At 39.6% G+C, this 21311-nt stretch overlaps 1 protein-coding gene across 1 annotated transcript; it reads left to right on the plus strand.

Annotated features, from left to right (window-relative positions):
* Positions 1-6577: 6577 nt before the first annotated feature.
* On the plus strand, positions 6578-17803 carry PROK2 (prokineticin 2). The gene is made up of 3 exons (XM_053689374.1): positions 6578-6718; positions 11308-11433; positions 17660-17803. The coding sequence occupies exons 1-3, from the start codon at positions 6578-6580 to the stop codon at positions 17801-17803; spliced, it is 411 nt and encodes a 136-aa protein (XP_053545349.1).
* The last annotated feature ends 3508 nt before the right edge of the window (positions 17804-21311 follow it).

The following is a 21311-nucleotide window of genomic DNA, read 5'->3' on the forward strand; positions in this document are numbered from 1 at the left end:
TTGGCTATTCTATGGAAACATTTAAGTTTTTATATTTTAAGCGACGTATAGCAATAAATGCCATACCTAGTAGACCTGACAGTCATGAGGGGAAGATAATGGGCATACGTAGTATATATGTTTAGAAATTAGGATGTGAGATTCCTTCACCCACACCCCTATGGGAAGGGGGGGATGGAAGAGAAGGGAGGGAAGGCATCTGGGTGGGGGGGGAGGGGATATTTTATGGGCGGGCACCTCAGTTTAAACACAGCGAGGTGCTTCCTCTAAGGCCGGATAGGGTCACAATCAAAAGCAGGTCATGGGGTTAGTTTAAGGTGAGCCTCCCAGGGCTCCCAGATTTGGCTGAAGATATCTGGTTGGTTTTTCATCCGAAAGACATAGTCTTCCATAGATTTAATGTAGTGCAGGTAGTCGACCACAGCCTGCCATCTTGGGGGTTGCTGTTTCTTCCAGTTCCTGGCTATTAACATTTTGACAGATGTCAATAGGTAAATTAACAAGTATCGCTTGTGCTTCGGTATCTTTTTTAACCCAATATTTAGGAGGGCTAGGCCCGGGGTATCTGGCGTCGGGAGTTCTATGGCCGCACTGGTCGCAGAAGTCTTAGACCAAAGTGGTCGGAGTCTGTCACATGACCACCACACATGGAGCGGGGTGCCAATCTCACCACACTCTCTCCAACATAGGGGTGAGTGTGCAGGGTACAGAGTCCGAAGCTTGGTCGGCACTAGATGCCATCTGGTAATAATCTTAAAGTAAAGTTCGTACATCGTGACACAGTGGAGTGCAGATTTAGTCAGCTGTATCGCCCTGGACCAGTCTAGGGACGTGTAGGTCAGTCTTAATTCAGTTTCCCAGGAGGTCATATGTCTTGTTTTTATAAGGGTGGGAGGCCCTAAGAGAGATTAGTAGTGAGCGGTAAGGGGCTTGTATAGTTGCAGGTTTGCTTTCCATCTGATCTCCCAGATGGTGGGGGCCCTGATCTTATCGGTCAGAAATCCCCAGGCTTTCATAAAGGATCTAAGTCTCATAAGATCAAATTCCAAGCGACGAGGGATGCCAAACCTGGCTATCATATCTTGGCTTGGGAGAAGATTCTCATTTAAGTAGAAATCGCTTAAAGAAATGATCTCAAGAGTCTTCCAGAGGGTAAGCCGGACATTCGGCAGCCCCTGTAAGAGTGACGTGACCGGGTGAATGGGAGATGGGTGCGGGGCTATCAATTGGTTGTGCCTCAGTTGGAACCAGGCAGTTTGACAGCTTTTGATGAGTTGGTTAGAGACGGGTATTCGCGAAGCTAAGTGCGGGGGAACCCAAAGTAGGTCTGAGAGTTCAGTGTATGCTGGTAGGGAAGCCTGTTCTAGTTCCCTCCATCTTGTGGGGGGTAGGGCTGGTCCCCACGCTGAAACATGTGAGATCATAGCCGCCTGATAGTATAGTTGGACGCTGGGTAAGCCCAGTCCACCTCGGGCTACCGGAGCCTGAAGCGTGGCCGCCGCCACTCTCGGCCGCTTATTATCCCAAACATAGGAATTGAATGATGTTTGGAAGCCGCGCAGGATCCGCTCCGGCACTGTGATGGGGATACACCGCATGATGTAGGTTAACTTGGGGAGGATCATCATTTTTAGTGCAGCAATTCTGCCCATCCATGATATTTCCTCATATTTCTTAGATTTCAACCTGGTCTCAACCCCCTTTAGCAGAGTAGCATAATTTTCCTGTATCACTATGTCTTTCACATGGGACAGGAAGACCCCCAAGTGTCTGATCCCGTCTATTGACCACCTGAACGAATAAAATCGTCTAAGACATCTCTGTTCAGCCTGCCCGACGTGTATCATGTAGGCCTCTGTCTTAGAGACGTTAATCTTATAGTTCGATATTCTGCCAAAGGTGTCAATAGTCTCCAGGAGGGGAGGCAGTGACTCTAACGGGTTCGTTAGAAAAAGAGTGAGGTCGTCAGCGAAGAGCGCTAACTTCTGGAGGGTATCATGGATCTGAAGACCCTGAACTCTGGGGTTTTCTCTTTGCGTCGGTTCCATCACCAACGCAAAGAGGAGTGGGGACAGGGGACACCCCTGTCTGGTCCCATTACTGATGGTAATTTTAGGGGAACAAAAGCCCAGACCCTTCACCACAGCCGTCGGCAAGGAGTAAAGGGCCGCAACAGCTGTACGAAACATCCAAGGGATCCCAAACCGTTCCAGGGTGCAGAACATATATTCCCACCCCACCCTGTCAAACGCTTTTTCCGCATCCATGGACAAGGTGAGGAGGGGTAGCCCCATATCCGCCGCTTCCATAAAGATATTTAGTAGTCTGCGGGTATTGTCTGTACCCTGCCTACCTTGGATAAATCCCACTTGGTCCAAATGGACCAGTGAGGGCAGATGTTTCCCGAGTCTGGTTGCCAGGACCTTAGCATAGACTTTCACGTCCACATTAATTAGTGAGATAGGCCGGTAGCTCTCGCAGAGCGTGAGATCCTTTCCCTCTTTGGGAATGGTCAGAATACTAGCCTCCAGGAATTCGGGAAGGAAGACTCCTGTTTCCATAACCTCCTGATAAAGGCGAAGTAAAACAGGCGATAGCAGGTGAGCAAAAGTACGATAGAATAGACCCGTGAAACCATTGCTTGGACACGAAGCTGCTCTCTCTTATTAATCTGATCTCTAATGGTGCCTACCCGATCGGCTAGGGTGGGCGTGGGGGAGTTTTTGTTGCTCATTTCAATTTGCCTCAATTCAGCATATAATTTTGCGAGGGGGATTTTGCTCTTACACTTCAACAAAGCACTTTTTTTTATAAAGTGCCCCCTAAGGTAGGCTTTAAGTGAGGTCCACAAAATTTCCTGGCTCGTGTCTCCCGTGTCATTATGTCTCAGAAAATCCGAGATAGTCTCAACAAGTTGGTGGATCTCCCCTTCTGAGAGGAACTGGTCTGGAAGTTTCCAGGAGGGTCTACTGTCGGGGGGCGCAACATCGAGCACCTAGCACTAACCAGATCATGGTCAGACCAGGGGCACGGTCTTATACGTGGGGCACAAAATTGGTCTAAAGTCCAAGAATCACAGAGCAAATAATCAATCCTAGAGTAGGAGTTATGTGGTTTAGAGTAATGGGTGTAGTCTCGGTCAGTTGGGGCAAGGCACCACCAGATGTCATAGAGGCCATGCTGGTACATGAGCCTGCGCAGCGCGTTGGATTGGGTATTGAGGTTTCGGTCAGTGAGGCATGCTTTAGGGGTCTTTTTGTCTAAAGTGGGGTCCCAAACCAAATTCAGATCCCCTCCTATCAGTAAGTGGCCCCTCCTAACTTCGCCCAGTCTCCTTAAAAATTTCCTCAAGAATGGTACTTGTTTGGCGTTTGGGGCGTTTGGGGTGTAGATGGAGGCCAATGTATAAAGTATTCCATTCAGAGAGCAGACCAGAATCAAGTATCTACCTTCGGGATGCCGGTCAATATATTCTATAGCACAACAGACATCCCTGTGAATCAGGATCGCCACTTCTCTCTTTTTCTCTGTGAAAGAAGTCGCTTCACAAATGGGGTAATGAGCTGGGTTACGGAATGGTCTAACCTTGTTGTCCCAATGTGTCTCCTGGAGGAAAACAATATGCAATTTATGGGATGTCAAATAATTTGAAAGGAGGCTTCGCTTAGTAGGGGAATTTAATCCCTGGGTATTAAGGGTGGCCACAGTAATGGGTGCCATGGGGCCAATAGGGTCCAAGTCTCCTATGAACCAGATAAGGGGGGGGCAGGAAGGGAATGATTAGATATGGAACAGAGAAAAGAGAGAGAGGGGAAGGGATGAGAAGAGTAAGAGGGGGGGTGAGCTTTACTTGTTCTCTACGGAATGTATGTGATGCTGTGGGAACTGTCAGGGTGTGTAGCGATGTGTATATTACACTATCTCAATGAGTGCTCTTACTAGCAGTAGTAAGAGATCACAACTATTAGGGTGGGGGGGAGGCCGGCGTGCGAGGCCTGACCCCAGTCAGCCATTTTGGCTCATGCTTCAAGTCTTAACTAATGTCAGGTTTCTTCTATCTGTGTCTTATACGTCACACTACCTATATTGTGTGATGAACTTCGTGTAACAAGAACATAACTCAACAAGAATAAAACATTACCAACTTTCAATATACTTGAACATACAATTCACACCTGAACAGTGCCACAATGTACGGGTTGGCGAACCAAACACACACGAATATTCAAATTATGCTAGTTAATCTACTCTTAAAATGTGGCTTCCTACTTAACAATCAACCTACAACAAGCAGAGGTAGGTTAGGATACACATTTAAGTAATGCCATTATATGTAAGAGAGAAAATTCGCATCAATACTCATGGTTGTGCTAGTCAATCCCCCTCCCCAAATATGGCTTTCTACTTAGAAAACAGTAAGCAAACAATAAACAATGGTGATAATGTTGTCTTGGCAAATTCACACATGTGTTACACACTAATGTAATAAGGGAAGTATGGAAAAGAAGAAACCAAACAGGAAAAAGTGCTGAAATTGTCCATGCTCGTTCGTTTAAATAGCAATAAGGGAAAAGAGATAGCTCCAGGAGGAGATATCTAAACCATCAAAGGGGAGTATGGTAGCTCCCTGCACAGTGTGAGGTATGAAGTGCTGAACAAGGAGGGACTCATGTTGCCTGATTGCTGTGGAGGCTTTTTCTGGGTGCTACCCACTCTTTGGGGGAGAGGTCGCCACTCAGGGGCCGAGGCTCTCAGTCCTCTGGTAGTATCTTTATGATGTTGGGTATCAGGTGGATCCGGTGGCAACAAGTCCCATCTTTGCATGAGTTCTCTGGCCTGTTGTGGGGAGGAAGCCGTAAACTGGTGACCATCTTTAGTTATATGAAGTTTTACAGGGAACCCCCACCTGTACTTTATGGCTTTATCTCTCATCAATTTAGTATAGGGTTGATAGTGGCGCCGTAACTGGAGGGTGTGTGGAGAGAGATCCTGGTAGACTTGGATGGCTGAATATTGGCCTGGGAGGTTTCTACCGCCTGCAAGGGCCCGGAGTAATTTGTCTCTGAAGGTGTAGTAGTGTAGCCGAGCTATGACGCCTCTTGGTTTATCACCTTCCACTGATCTGGGTCTCAGCGCCCTATGCGCCCGATCTATCAACATTTCTTGACCTTCCTCAGGGCCAATGATTGTGGTGAACAACTCCCGAAGGTACTTGTCCAGGTCCTGAGGGGAGACAGTCTCCGGGATACCCTTCACCCGGATATTGTTATGCTGGGTACGGTCCTCTAGGTCAGCCAATTTGATCTCTAGGTCCGTAATTTGTTCAGCTAGGCACTGGGAGTAACCGAGCAGGTTGGTGTGGTCAATCATCAAGTCTTTTTGCTTCCGCTCTATAATGTCAGTGCGCTCACTTATGGTAGCTATGTCACGTTTCAAGTCTGCATGGCGCTTCTCAAATTTCTTTGAAAGTGAATCATGGTGGGAAGCCAGGAGCGCAATGATAGAGTCCATAAGGTTGTTGTTGACCTCCTTTTCAGCACGTAAGGAGCGCCCCACTGACTGGATCAGGGCAGTCTCACTAGGGGTCTCAGTTGAACTACTAGCATCTGTGAGTTCCTCATGAGATCCAGAGAGGGGCTTGCTAAAATGGTCCACCACTGTGCGTTGAGGGGTGTTAAGGGGCTTTTGTTTTCTTTTGAAGGTTTGAGGCATTTTGTATTTCTGCATGGATATTCAGTAAGGTTATAGGTACAAGATAGCACTATAATGATCAGCTTCGATCAGGCTGACTGGGGTCTTGGCATCATATTTGCAAAATACATTACATCAGAACAGAATTGTTAGGGTCTGCACTACTATGGGGTGTATATGTCACACACAGCTCTATTGGTAGTGTTGCCGGGCAGACTGTACCCAAGATACCAAAATTCCCTCTCGACTCAGGGAAGGGGGATACGACCCGAAGGGAAAGGGGGAGTGGAGGTGACCAGCCTAGACTAGCTAGGCCGGAAAGGGCGAGTCTTGAGGGATAATACCTTTCAGGTTACACTTATCTACCTAAATACAATACACAGTTACTGTGAAGAAGGTAACCTATAGGAAATAGAAGCGGTTAGGTAAACAGTAAAATAGTGTAAAACTCAGCTTTGGGTCAGAAAACCTGACACATTTATGTCAGTCAACAACCTGTAAAAAATAAATATGGTTAGGCAGATAATAAAATAGCACAACACTCCACCGTGAGCTAAAGCTCAAGGACACCTGAGCTGACGCAGCAGCGATAAATCAGCACTAAAGGCCCACTGAAGTTAAAAAGTCACGCTGTGCTGGACAGGGCCCCAGGAACAAATAGTGGGGCTACTGCAGTTTTTCATGTAACATATACTGACTGTTAGGGTGGCACAGGGCCAATAATGCAGAAAAAGTGGAATATGTCCCAGTAGTTGTGCTTCACTTAAGCAGATGTGTGCATAGTTAAGAGTCCCTGCAATAGCAATGTCTCCTGCAGTTCAAGCTGCTGTTGGTAAAAGTTAAGTGTGTGCAACCTACTCACCAGGGTCTTAGGAGGCAGAGGAGGATGTCAGCCGTACTGACTAGATCTTACCAGGTTCCTGCAGCAGGGCACGTTGTGTTGCAAGGCTGGTGGAGCTTTATAGAGGCAGTCCCAGAAGCAGAAAGGCCGCCTGTCAGCTGGGCAGTGTTCCCAGCAGATGAGATGGTAAGGAGGCCCCAAGATGGCGGATGTTCGCGCCTTTTCTCTAAGGCCTGCTGCAAAAAGGGCCCGGTCTGGATAGTGGTGGGTCCCCAGGGACCGAAAGTAACTGTCTAGACTCAGGGGCCGCTGATCTCTTGATGAGGCACTAAGGGCAAGTGTGGGCGCCCTAGCTAGGTAATGCTCTGTGATCTCCCGGTTCTTTGAGGGTAGACTGAAAAGGCACCAAGATGGAGGATGGCCTCACCCTAACAGCAAGAGCCAGCAGCGGAGCGCTCCGGAGCGGATCCCCGACCCTCCAGAGAGGTGCAGTAGAGTGAGGCTTGGTCGCTTGTGAGGATAGTCTAAGGCAAGCTGGAACAAATACTCCGGAGCGGAGCCCCGACCCTCCGGAGTAAGGTGGCAACTGCAACAGTGGATTGAAGTCCATCTGAAGTTCTGGCCGTGTCGGCAGGGGTGCGCCTGTGTAGCGACAGTGTGTGAGTTAAGTCGAGGGGTCCAGGCAGGTAGGACAGTAGTTGTAACACCCGGGGTGAATCCCCAGATCTCTAGGTGACACTCGATGGCGGCCTGATCTCTCTGCCGCAGCTATGCAGCTGATAAACTTAGCGCTAAAGAGTCCAGCAGGGAGGGTTGGGCTAGATGTCCTGTTAGTATATATTGACCACCTAGTAGCCAGCAAGAAGTTTTGGACCTGGATCCCGCTAAATTATGCTTTATAAGCACTTTTTATATCTATATGGTTTAGGAGCTCGGCATACGCACGTCTGCACAGTTCAACGGCTAGCTCCGCCCCCCAATTTGGTGGAATTTTACAAATAAATGGTAATAAATAATCTGTGTAAATGGTTTGATCTAATATTTTAATATCTATCGAATTCCCCCGTATTACCCTGATCATTGTTGTTTTTGAAAGCAGGTGAAAAATATGTAGTTGTTCTAGAAGAGTTAAAGGGGCAGTCTAGTCAAAATTAAACTTTCATGATTCAGATAGGGCATGTAATTTTAAACAACTTTCCAATTTACTTCTATTATCTAATTTGCTAAATTCTTTAGATATCCTTTGTTAAAGAAATAGCAATGCACATGTGTGAGCCAATCACACAAGGCCTCTATGTGCAGCAACCAATCAGCAGCTACTGAGCATATCTAGATATGCTTTACAGCAAGTGATATCAAGAGAATGAAGCAAGTGAGATAATAGAAGTAAATTAGAAAGTTGTTTATAATGACATGCTCTTTCTAAATTGCGAAAGAAAACATTTGGGTTTCATGTCCCTTTAAGTGTAGGAAATCTATACGGGGATCATTTTACTATATAATAATGTACACCTGCAATTTTATATACTGTAATCATTAAAAAGACATAAAACACCTCTTGCTTTGGTGAAAAATTGTCCCACACTCGCTAAAAGCCAAAAAGCAGCAGCTGCTGCAAATCAGATAGCTTGTTTAGACAGTTTGCAGGACACAGGTTACAAATTTAGCTTTTTGGGAGTGTGGGACAAAGCACAATTTTTACACAAAAGTAAGACATTACTAATCCCTTTGAGGAAGGCCTTGATAAATTATGAGCACAAAGGAGCCAGAACTTCTATCTCCTGTTTTTTTATTACTGTATTATTATTTATTTATTTTTTTGGACTAGATCTATAAATCTACTCTCTAGCTCCTAAATAAATATTTCTGGTTCTTCAGTAGTTTGAATATTTCCAAGTTTCATATAAATTTGTTATGTCTACAATGTTGCACTATCCCTGGTTATTTTTTATTATTATTTTTTTCTTTTTTTTTACATGGTGAAAACCAGGTGCTGATTTAAAGGGACAGTATAATCAAAATTAAACTTTCCTGATTCAGATAGAGAATGCCATTTTATTCAATTTTCTAATGTAATTCTATTCTATTATTTGCTTTGTTCTCTTGTTATTATTTGTTTAAAAGCATACCTAGGTAGGCTCAGATGTTAGCAATATACTGCTAGGAACTAGCTGCTGATTGGTGGCTGCATATATATGCCTCTTCTCATTGGTTCACCTGATGTTTTCAGCTAGCTCCCATAAGTGCAATTGCTGCTCCTTCAACAAAGGATACCAACGAGAATGGAACAAATTTGATAATAGAACCACAATGGAAAGTGGTTTAAAATGGTATGTTCTATTTGAATCATGAAATAAATATTTTGTGTTTCAGGTTCCTTTAAATCATTCTAATTTGAGACTTTACACCAAATTACATTCCTCCTCTTTTCTACTTGACTATGACTAAATGCATAACTTCAACAAAATTTGTTTCTATTTTGTTACAATATTACGCTATTAGTTTGGTTTAGTTTTGGAAAGGGTCTTTTTTTTTTTAGAACACAAATGTAATATCTCCTGTGCTAGAATAGACTATTATGGCAACCCAAAATTTTTTTTCTATAAGTTACAGAAAAAAAAGAACTCCTCTTTGGTCACAAAATACTAGTGTAAATAGTTAATTAAGAGCACTAGATTATTTCTGCTGTGTAGTGCTCCAGATGCTACCTCTTCAACAAAGAATATCATGGTAACTATACTAAGCAAATTTGATGATAAAACTAAATTGGAAACGTTTTAAAAAAATAGTATGCTCTGTCTGAATTACGAAAGAACATTTTTGGGTTTCATATCCTTTAACACTCCATCATGCACTCCTAACTGCACTGGGCTTAAAGGGACAGTCTACACCAGAAATGTTATTGTTTAAAAAGATAGATAGTGCCTTTATTACCCATTCTCCAGTTTTGCATAGCCAACACAGTTATATTAATATATATTTTACCTCTGTGATTACCTTGTATCTGGGCCTCTGCAGACTGCCCCCTTATCTCAGTGCTTTTGACTGACATGCAGTTTAGCCAATCAGTGCAGACTCCTAAATAACTCCACGGGAGTGAGAATAATGTTATATATATCTATATGACACACATGTACTAGTACTGTCTAACTGTGAAAAAACTTTCAAAATGCTCAGAGCTAAGAGGCAGTTTTCAACAGTTTAGAAATCAGTTTGAGCCTACCTAGGTTTAGCTTTTCAAAAATACCACCAAGGGAACAAAGCAAATGTAATAACTAAAGTCAATTGCAAAGTTGTTCAAAATGTCATGCCCTATCTGAATTATGAAACTTTAATTTTGACTAGACTGTCCCTTTAAGCACCGTTAGGACGGCATGTACTGAAGCCATAGAAGCTTCCTAAATGGGATTGTGGCCTGGGGGGCATGCCTTGCGTCATAGGCATTCCCCCCTGACCTGATCCCATCATTGAAATCACGCGATCGCATGAACAATCGCGTGTTTTACATTTTTACTTATTTGATTTCATCAGAACTTTGCTCCGATAAAGACAAAAAGTCCTGGTGGGAAAGGGTTAAAGGGACACAAAACCCAAATTTTTTATTTCATGATTCAGATATAGAACATGCAATTTCAAGCAACTTTTTAGTTTACTCCTATTATAATTTTTTATCCGTTCTCTTGCTATCTTTATTTGAAAAAGCAGAAATGTAATCATAGGAGACGAACGATTTTTGGTTCAGCACCTGGGTAGTGCTTGTTGATTTATGGCTAAATATGACCACCAATCAGAAAGTGCTACCCAGGTGCTGAACCAAAAATGGGCCGGCTGTTATGCTTACATTCCTGCTTTTTCAAATAAAGATAATAAGAGAATGAAGAATAAATTTATAATAGGAGTAAATTAGAAAGCTGCTTAAAATGGCATGCTCTATCTGAATCATTAAATAAAAAATTGAGTTTTTGTGTCCCTTTAAGTGTTACAACTAACCAATCAATTATATGTTTTATACTGGTAATGACTGCCAAAGGGGTTTCATACAAAATGCAAGGATGTATGCTCTTTAATAATTATTATTATAAACAAGTTAAATAATAATTTTTAAACGCCATTTATTCTTTTTCTAAAATATATTTCAAACAGACAAATGAAACCTCCACACATGCCAGTTCAAAAGACTTCAGCGCTGGGTTAAAACAGGTTATGAGAATCTTGTTCACAATAGCAAGAAAATACGTCATCTTGAACAAATAATTACTATTGTATATGTTTATTGAGCTCTGAGCTGTTGTACTTAAAGAAAAGTCACACATCCCGTGCCCAAAGAGCAAGCGTTATATTTTTATGTTTCATAAATAACAAGAAGACTGAATGATTCGTGAAAGACCACACAAAGCTTCAGCTACGCATCACAGAATCTTTTTCCTTGACCCGAAAATCTTCTTGCAAACACACAACATAATGATTAAACCTACATACATATTTTTTATTTGCATTTGAAGGCTAAAAGCATAGAATAAAAATTCATGGAATCTCAAAGATATCAGCAAATAATTACTCATATGTTTATGCCAAAGGGCTGAGTGATAATTACGTATAACATAAATTTCGCACCTAGAATTCTACATCTGTCTTACAGTTTCTTTGTTTATTATGTCCTTGGATGTCTCTCAGTGATTATAGATATTCTACTTTGAAAGTTTTTGTTTATCTGATTTAACACTGTGGTGGCTAATTTTTGTGGTGTAATATAATTATTATTTTTTTATTTTCAGGCGTGTGAAAAAGATCAGCAGTGTGGAGGAGGGACTTGTTGTGCCGTTAGTCTTTGGATCCGAAGCATAAGAATGTGTACACCTTTGGGTAGAGAGGGAGATGAATGCCACCCATTAAGTCATAAAGTAAGTGATTTTTACCGTATTTTGTCATTATTATTATTGCTGTTAAAGGGATTTGAAACCCAATTTTTTTTCTTTCATGATTCAGATAGAGCATGCAATTTTAAGCAACTTTCTAATTTACTCGTATTATCAATTTTTCTTAGTTCTCTTGGAATCTTTATTTGAAAAGCTGTAATGTAAGCCTAGGAGCCGGACCATTTTTGGTTCAGCACCTGGGTAGCGCTTGCTGATTGGTGGAAAAAGAACAAAGAAAAACTGATAATAGGAGTAAATTAGAAAGTTGCTTAAAATTGCATGCTCTATCTGAATCATGAAAGAAAAAAATTGGGTTTCATATCCGACAAAAGTTTAAATCTATGACGTAACATACGATCCGCTGGTCTCAATCCGACACAGATCGATGCTTACATCATTACAGATGTTCCAAATACACATTCGGCACTATTTGACACTTTTTAAAATTTATCAAATAGCTAACCGGTACCGATACGCTCGTGCCTATTCCGGCCCAGCGTACCTAGTTTTCAATCCGCCATCCTGGAGGCCGTTGATCCGTTGATGCCATAGAAATCAATGGGAGTCTGAAAGCAGCGTAAGCTTATTTTAGAAAACCAGTAACGTTTACACCTAACACCCTAACATAAGCCCGAGTCTAAACACCCCTAATCTGCCGCCCCGACATCGCTTCCACCTAAATAATGTTATTGACCCCTATTCAACCGCTCCCGGACCCCGCCACCACCTACATAATGTTATTGACCCCTATTCCACCGCTCCCGGACCCCGCTGCAACCGAAATACATTTATTAACCCCTATCCTGCCACTCCCGGACCCCACCGCAACCTAAATAAAGTTATTAACCCCTATCCTGCCACTCCCGGGCCCCATCCACAACTAAATAAATGTATTAACCCCTAAACCCCTGGCCTCCCACATCACTACCACTAACTAAACCTATTAACCCCTAAACCGCCAGCCCCCCTCATCGCCATAAACTAAATTAAGCTATTAACCCCTAAACCTAACAACCCGCTAACTTTACATTAAAATTACAACATCCCTATCTTATAATAAATTAAAACTTACCTGTAGAATTAAATTAAACTATATTAAACTATTAATTAACCTACCCTAACTATTATACTAAAATTGCATTAATTAAATTAACTATATTACATATTAAAAAAACCTAACCCTACTCAAATTATTTAAATCTACTATTAAAAATTACTAAATTACAAAAAACAAATAAACATTAAGTTACAAAAACAAACAAACACTAAGTTAAAAAAAAAAACCACAGTATCAAAAATAAAAATTAATTACACCTAATCTATAAGCCCTATCAAAATAAAAAAAAATAAAAAAAACATAGCCTACAATAAACTACCAATGGCCCTTAAAAGGGCCTTTTGCGGGACATTGCCCAAAAGAAAGCAGCTCTTTTACCTGTAAAAAAAAATACAAACACCCCCCAACAGTAAAACTCACCACCCAACCAACCAACCCCCCCATATAAAAAGCCTATCTAAAAAACCTAAGCTCCCCATTGCCCTGAAAAGGGCATTTGTATGGGCATTGCCCTTAAAAGGGCATTTAGCTCTTTTACATGCCCAGACCCTACTCTAAAGATAAAACCCACCCAAAAAACCCTTAAATAAACACTAACCTCCGACAATCCACTTACAGTTTTTGAAGTTCCGCTTGAAGGATCCATCCAGCCGGCAAGAAGTCTTCATCCGGGCGGCCTCTTCCATCTTCATCCAGCCGGCAAAGTCTTCATCCATGTGGCTTCTTCTATCTTCATCCATCTGGCGTGGAGCTGGTCCATCCTGAAGACATCCGGTGATGAGCGGGTCCATCCTGAAGACATCCGGCGAGGAGCTCCTCTTCAATATGGTCTCCACCGTAAACTGGATCTTGAATGCAAGTGACGTCATCCAAGATGGCATCCCTTGCATTCCTATTGGCTGAAAGGTTCCAATCAGCCAATAGGATTAGAGCCACTAAAATCCTATTGGCTGTTCCAATCAGCCAATAGGATTTGAGCAGCTCTCATCCTATTGGCTGTTCCAATCAGCCAATAGGATTTAGCTCTCATCCTATTGGCTGATTGGAACAGCCAATAGGATGAGAGCTGCTCAAATCCTATTGGCTAATCTTGGATGACATCACTTGCATTCAAGATCCAGTTTAGGGTGGAGACCGTATTGAAGAGGAGCTCCTCGCCGGATGTTTTCAGGATGCACCCGCTCCGCGCCGGATGGATAAAGATAGAAGTGGCCGCATGGCTGAAGACTTTGCCGGCTGGATGAAGATGGAAGAGGCTGCCCAGATGAAGACTTCTTGCTGCCTGGATGAAGACTTTGCCGGCTTGATGAAGATGGAAGAGGCCGCCCGGATGAAGACTTCTTGCCGGCTGGATGGATCCTTCAAGCGGAACTTCAAAAACTGTAAGTGGATCGTCGGGGGTTAGTGTTAGGTTTATTTAAGGATTTTTTGGGTGGGTTTTATTTTTAGAGTAGGGTCTGGGCATGTAAAAGAGCTAAATGCCCGTTTAAGGGCAATGCCCATACAAATGCCCTTTTCAGGGCAATGGGGAGCTTAGGTTTTTTTAGATAGGGTTTTTATTTGGGGGGTTGGTTGATTGGTTGGGTGGTGGGTTTTACTGTTGGGGGTGCTTGTATTTTTTTTTACAGGTAAAAGAACTGATTTCTTTGGGACAATGCCTCACAAAAGGCCCTTTTAAGGGCCATTGGTAGTTTATTGTAGGCTAGGTTTTTTTTATTTTGATAGGGCTATTAGATTAGGTGTAATTCATTTTTATTTTTGATACTGTGGTTTGTTTGTTTTTGTAACTTAGTAATTGTTTTTTTTTTGTTACTTAGTGTTTGTTTATTTTTTGTAATTTAGTAATTTTTAATAGTATATTTGAATTACTTGAGTAGGATTAGGGCTTTTTAATTTGTAATATAATTAATTTAATTGTTAGTTTAATGTAATTTTAGTATAATAGTTAGGGTAGGTTAATTAATAATTGAATATAGTTTAATTTAATTCTACAGGTAAGTTTTAATTTATTGAGAACAAGAAGGTGCAACAGCACTACACTGGTATGGGGGAGATGCTATTGTGATAGGATTAAATTTCCTTAGCTGGAGTGCTTATGCATGATTAGACTAGAGGACAAATTCAACATAGAAGTTGAACAGAAGTATGCATTTGTATAGCACTTTTCTCTCCCTATAAGCAATTATAATTGTACCATCAGAAAGGGAGATATGAATAGGTGATAGAAATTAAAATATAACCTTTATTGGTTTCTTTAAAATTGGAAGACAAACAACAACAACATAAAGTTTAAAAGATCACAAAAAGTTTAAGACCAATGGAGCTTGTATTGACTACCACATAGATATATATAGTATGGGAGTAGTTATCAAATACATTGAGAGGGTTCAATTCAAGTATAAGATATTGATATAGATTCTAAATTGTCAGCTAAATGTTATGAGTCCCCACATAGGAATAAATAAGATCACCCCTGATTATAGAGCCAACATTGTCCAATAGTGTCTCTTGTCAGTGGCTCAATAAAGTAAACAGTGGGTTGATTGTGTATTGGCACTTGTACTAGATCCTTAATATATTAGTTTAATATGAGTACCCAAGCCTTATGTTTTTTATCAATGGTTTTTTGCATTGGGTCTTTGCTTTCACATTAATTCAGTTCTTAGGAGCTTACTTGTACAATGCGTTTTGTTAGGGACTAATATAATTCTAATGTCACGTGTATTAAACCAATTTATGTAAGTTGTTAAACAATTTTTAATACGGTAAAAAGTCTCTTGTTATTGATTTATTACATTGATTGGTCACGCACTGGTTTTGAGGGACATGGATGTTAGTTTTCCGTGAATAATGGTAGTACTTATATATTCACTTGATATACTTTTGTTTTACTGTATTGGTGCTCTAGTTAGCATGTACAGTTCTATAGTTTTCCATAATTGATTCCCCTGGTACTTTTTATCTTGAATATCATATGTTGTACTGTTCTGTTTCTTGTCAGTGGCTCATATTGGCCACTTTTGGATAAGAAATCAGAGGAATTTTTTAACAACTATGTTTCTTGTTTTCTATTTGTGTTTGGATGATTATTTGTAATAGCATTTAATAACTTATTAGTACTTGATCGAATGGCCCTCAGATTATCCTTTGCTATACTTGTAGCTTTAAATCTACAGTGATGTTGGTGTCAATTTTCTGAAATGTAATTGTGTTGATATTTGCTTTTTAGCTTCTAGAATCACTCATGATTTTCAAAATTGGCATACAGCCTGTATCTTAGCCCGTGTATATTGGACAAGGTTATTCACATTGGTTTCCCAATACTGTGCTAATGATTATATTAGAGTATCAAAATGTAATAGATAGGAATATTTATATGCAGTAATAACAACTCCTATATACTCTGTAAGTTAGCACTGTATCCTTAAAATTATTTTGCAGGTGGTTTTGAGCAGCACAGGGAGCTTCCCTGTTGTTATCGATGTGTATTAATATAAATTTGTTTTGAAATTTAATCAAGCTGCTACTAAATAACTGCCAGCATAGATAAACTTAGTATCAAGTGCTGGTATACTCCCCGAGTTAGTATCAAGGAATCTTACCACCTTGCTAAGATCTGAGTTGCCTTGTTACATTCACTAAATTAAGGTTACCATGACTTGTTTGTAACTTATTTTAACATTCAGTATATAAGTCACTATTCAAATTGATACAGACAGCGTATCTGGCTTACTCCAAATTAGATATCTATTGATTAAACAGTACTACCCATTGTTTGATTAAATTCTAAGATATAAGATAGGGATGTTGTAATTTGAATGTAAAGTTAGCGGGTTGTTAGGTTTAGGGGCAGGGTCCGGGAGCAGCAGAATAGGGGTTAATACTTTTATTTAGTTGCGGCGGGGTCTGGGAGCGGCAGGATAAGGGTTAAACATTTTAATTATAGTGGTGGCGTTTAGTGACAGGGTATAAATAAAGTTGGTAAAAAGCCGAATAGCAGCAAGATCGAATACTGTTAGTTAACAGTCTGATGCTCATCGCCCCGTACTTGGTGCGCGTCTTTTTGCCAGCTTTTTTTATAAATATTGAGAGCGTATTCAGGTCCGCTGCCGCGATGTTAGGCAATGTTAGGCGAGCGTATTGGTGCCGTCGAACGCAACAAAGTTGAAAGCTTGATAGATATCCCCCACAGAGTGAGTGAATTATAGTAAATCCATTGAAGGTATTACAAATTTATACCATATTTACTTTGTTCAATTTAGGATACATTTTTTACACCGTTTTGTTGAGCTTTGAAATATGTTTCCAATATATTTTTGATGGGACATATATGCTTAAAGGGATAGTAAAGTGAAAATTTAAAAACTTTCATGATTTTTGTAGAGCATAGAAACTTAAACAGCTTTTCAATTTACTCAAATTTGTTTTGTTCTCTTGGTTCTAAGACATTGGACAGCTACTTTATCAACACCATAATGTTGGAAGAAGACCAGATTCCGTGAACAAAGATCATTTTGCTTTCTGCTTAAAGGGACAGTTTACGCAAAAAAAAATGTCTCCCCTTTGAATTGTTCCCAATGATCTATTTTACCTGCTGGAGTGTATTAAGATGTTTACAAGTGGCTCCTTTACCCTTATTTCGGCATTTGAAATAGCTGATTTAGCCTGTGGTATCCCCACCTATACTGAAAGTTTCTATACTGGAATTTATGCTATTGATAAGCTTATGCAAACACAACCAGCAGAAGAAATTACACTCCCAGTGGGGTGCAGGATAGTTAAGTAATACCATTTTGATTTTCTATTGTTCTCTCTAAGTATTGCACTTTGGTTTCCAGACAAATATAAGATAAGGAAACAAGTGTGTGTACACACAGTGATAACATAATAAGATCTGATATTACCTGCAAGCTCAACCCACTGTAATAGGCTGTGGTTTAAAAGCACAAAACCAACTCATTCATATACACAAATAAATCTGAAAATGCAATTTCTCATACATTTTACACTCTGCAGCTGGTATAACAAGTACTTGAAAATACATTAATGTAATAACAATTTTATAGTGTACTGTCCCTTTAACAAGAGTCATCACCATTTTAGGAATTGTGTAATATTATAATTGACTTTTGTAATGTTTTTTTTTTTATCTAGGTTCCATTTTTTGGAAAAAGAATGCACCACACCTGTCCCTGTGTTCCCCACCTGGCCTGTACCAAGATTGATGAAAACCGATATAAATGCTTGTCGTTTTTGAAAAATACAGATTTTGTATTTCTAGAAGATGAATTGCAATGATTATGTTTAATTCAAGAACTGACTTTGCTTCGTTAGGGATTTAATTTCAGAGATCGTTGCTTCGGAAATCTTCCCTGTGCTTTGCGAATGTAAACAATTTCATTTCAAAAAACATAAATGATGTATTCATTTGTGCATTGCTGACAATAATTTTATATAAATATGGCTGAATGTTAAACACACATATTTTATACTATATGGAACATACAGAGCATGCAATTTTATGATGTCTTTAAATTTACTTCTATTACCAAATTTACTTTGTTCTGGTGGTATCCTTTGTTCCAAAGCATAGCCAGGTAGGCTCATGATCAGCAATGCTCTATTCGTACTAGACGTACAAATCTGGCGAGCTAATGACAAGAGGATGTCAATTGCCGCTCCTGAGCATACCTAGGTATACAATAACAAAAGAAAAAGTAATTTTGATAGCAGAAGTCAACTAAAAAGTCTCTTAAAACTACATGCTCCAACTGAATCATGAAAGTTTATTTTTGATTTTCATGCCCTTTTAATCTAAAACACAAAAAACATAACCATAGATTCAGTTGCCAGTATAAGTGTATTTGAGGTTTATAAGTGACTACAGGGTCTGCTAGACTTCTAGAGTCTATAAACTCCAGAAACCAGATAAGCTACAAGGGAAAAATAACGTGTAAAAGGAAATAACAAAATATTAGGACACTTGAGGGCCGATTTATCAAGATGCGGGCGGACATGATCCATTTTGGCGGATTATGTCCGCCCGACATCGCTAAATGCAGACAGCATACGCTGTTGGCATTTAACATTGCACAAGCATTTCTAGTGAAATGCTTGTGCAATGCCGCCTGCAGATTTGCGGCCAATTGGCCACTAGCATGGGGGGTGAATCGTACCCATCGTATATGATCGGGATGATTGGTGTTCGCCACCTCAGAGTTGGCGGACGAGATAAGGATTATCGGTTTTATGACCGCTGGTTCTTAACTCCTGATGCTGGTGAGCCTGAAGGCTCGCGCGTTATAAGCAGCTTGACTGCTTAATAATTCGGCCCCTTGGGGGTCTAACTAGTAAATTTCCAGCAGACTTTATAATAGCCAACAGCTTAAATGTTTACATTTAAGGCAGACCCATTACTTTAAATTGGGCCTACCTTAAAATAGAAAAAAGAGAGTAAAGTCAAAATTAAACGTAAATTGAGTTGATAGCGCATGAAATTTCTAACATCTTTCCAATTTTTTTCTACATTCAATTTTGCTTAGTTCTCTTCTTATCATTTATTAGACATGTGCAGCCGCGAAAAATTCGGTTCGGTTTGGATCGATTCGGACCATCTAGCAACAGTGTTTGCAACAATGTTTATAAAAATGGTATACATAGTTACAAACACTGCTGACAGGTGGCTTAGACACGTGCACGCTCCTGAGCTCACCTGGGATTATTCTTTTTATAAAGGATAACAAGGGAACTAAGCAAAATTGATTATAGAAGTAAATTGGAAATTTGTTTTAAAATATATGTTCTATCTGAATTATTAAAGTTTATATATTTATATATATATATATATATATATATATATATATATATATATATATATATAAACAGCAGGCAGGCCAGCACTCACGGTTAACATTTCATCCACCCAGGGTGCTTCCATAGCATTGATAGTAGTGAAGAAAAGGGATGCACTCGCTAGGATTTCAAAGTTACCATTTAATGTAACGTTTCGGGGGGTTAACCCCTTCGTCAGACAATACAAAATAACAAATATAAATTTGTGCCTTACAATTTTATCCCTGAGACTTGCTATAAGACAGTAAACACCCTGTATTTACAGGACATTTCTGATTTCTATATTAACATACCAGCCAAGTCTAAACATTTTAAAAACAAAATAACACCCTGTTTGCTAAATTCCACCCACATATTGCCTTATTTGGAGTAGCCAATCCAGACTTCAATCTGCAGTTGAAGATAGCCACAGTCATTATATTAGTATTTGGTGCATTTTTGGGGGTTATTATCTGTTGAGGCCAATTACATACATATATGTAGCAGGTTTAGCCATGAGAAGTCTGCTGTGTGCATTTCCAGTCTTGAGAATAGGAAAACTCACCACTTTAAGAGTTAAATTGCATGAAATGGGGGAAAATAAATAACAAAAGTATATTGTAAATTATTTAATACACATTAAGTTAATTAATTAATTAAGTTGGCAGGTGACACTAGTACATAACTAAAGTCAGCTCAGTTATTTGTGAACAGCTTTACTTCTAGTAGCAAGACAACAATGTTTTGTTTCTTGGTTATTTTATTTTTTAACATTAAACTTGATCTGACCTGGGATATGCAAGTAATTTGTAAAGGATGTATTTTTAAATAACTTGCATTTATATAATAGCCAATTATGATACTTAAATTTGATTAAACGGACAGTCTACTCCAGAATGTTTAAAAAGATAAATAATCCCTTTATTACCCATTCCCCAGTTTTGCATAACCAATACAGTTATATTAATATACTTTTTACCTCTGTGATTACCTTGTATCTAAGCCTCTGCAGACTGCCCCCTTATTTCAGTTCTTTTGACAGGCTTGCATTCTAGCCAATCAGTGCTAACGCCTAAATAACTCCACGGAAGTCAGCCCAATTGTATCTATATGGCACACATGAACTAGCGCTTACTAGCTGTGCAAAACTGTCAAAATGCACTGAGATAAGAGGCAGTCTTCAAGGTCTTAGAAATTAGCATATTAGCCAACCTAGGTTTAGCTTTAATCAAAGAATACCAAGAGAACAAAGCAAATTTGATGATAAAAGTAAATTGCTTGTCCAATCTGATTTGTGAAAATTTAATTTTGACTAGACTTTCCCTTTAAATGCATATAAAACACTTTGAAATTGTAAGATTATTCTGTAGTTTTTCAATAAATTGACATGACAGTCAAGTGTGAAAACTTTATAAATACATTAACACTTTGTTTGTTGCAGTTGTTTTTCAATGGCCAACCCCTCCCCACCACCACCACCACTTGCGTTATTATGTTAACAAAGCTTGCATTGTTGGACAGTATCTTATCTTATCACCTCTGCTTAGTCCAAATAGGGAAGGATGTCTAGAAACATTAGGCTTGTGAATATTGCAGTGTGTATTTCCAATTCTCAGATTTGTAATATGCAGAAAAGGGGGCAAAATAAATAATTCAAATCTAATGCAATTTGTAGTAAAAATAATTACCGTAGACATTATATATTACAATCTCAAAATGTTTTTTTATCCTTTAAACTCAGTTCATAATCAGTGCATGCTTGCACCAGTGTGAAAAGATGCCAGTGGTTCCGTTTTTGGACGGCCAATATATTTTAAAAAGTAAAACTTTAAAAAAAATATAGACTAAAACAGTATTATAGTTTGTGAAGAAAGATGGAATATTATTATATTAATAAACGTTAGAAATTATTTATTTTTAATGTGTTCATATAAATAATTTTATCAATTAAAGGAATGTTTTATTTTAATAGTGT

The sequence above is a fragment of the Bombina bombina genome, chromosome 7 (genome assembly GCF_027579735.1).
Source record: "Bombina bombina isolate aBomBom1 chromosome 7, aBomBom1.pri, whole genome shotgun sequence".
Classification (NCBI taxonomy): domain Eukaryota; kingdom Metazoa; phylum Chordata; class Amphibia; order Anura; family Bombinatoridae; genus Bombina; species Bombina bombina.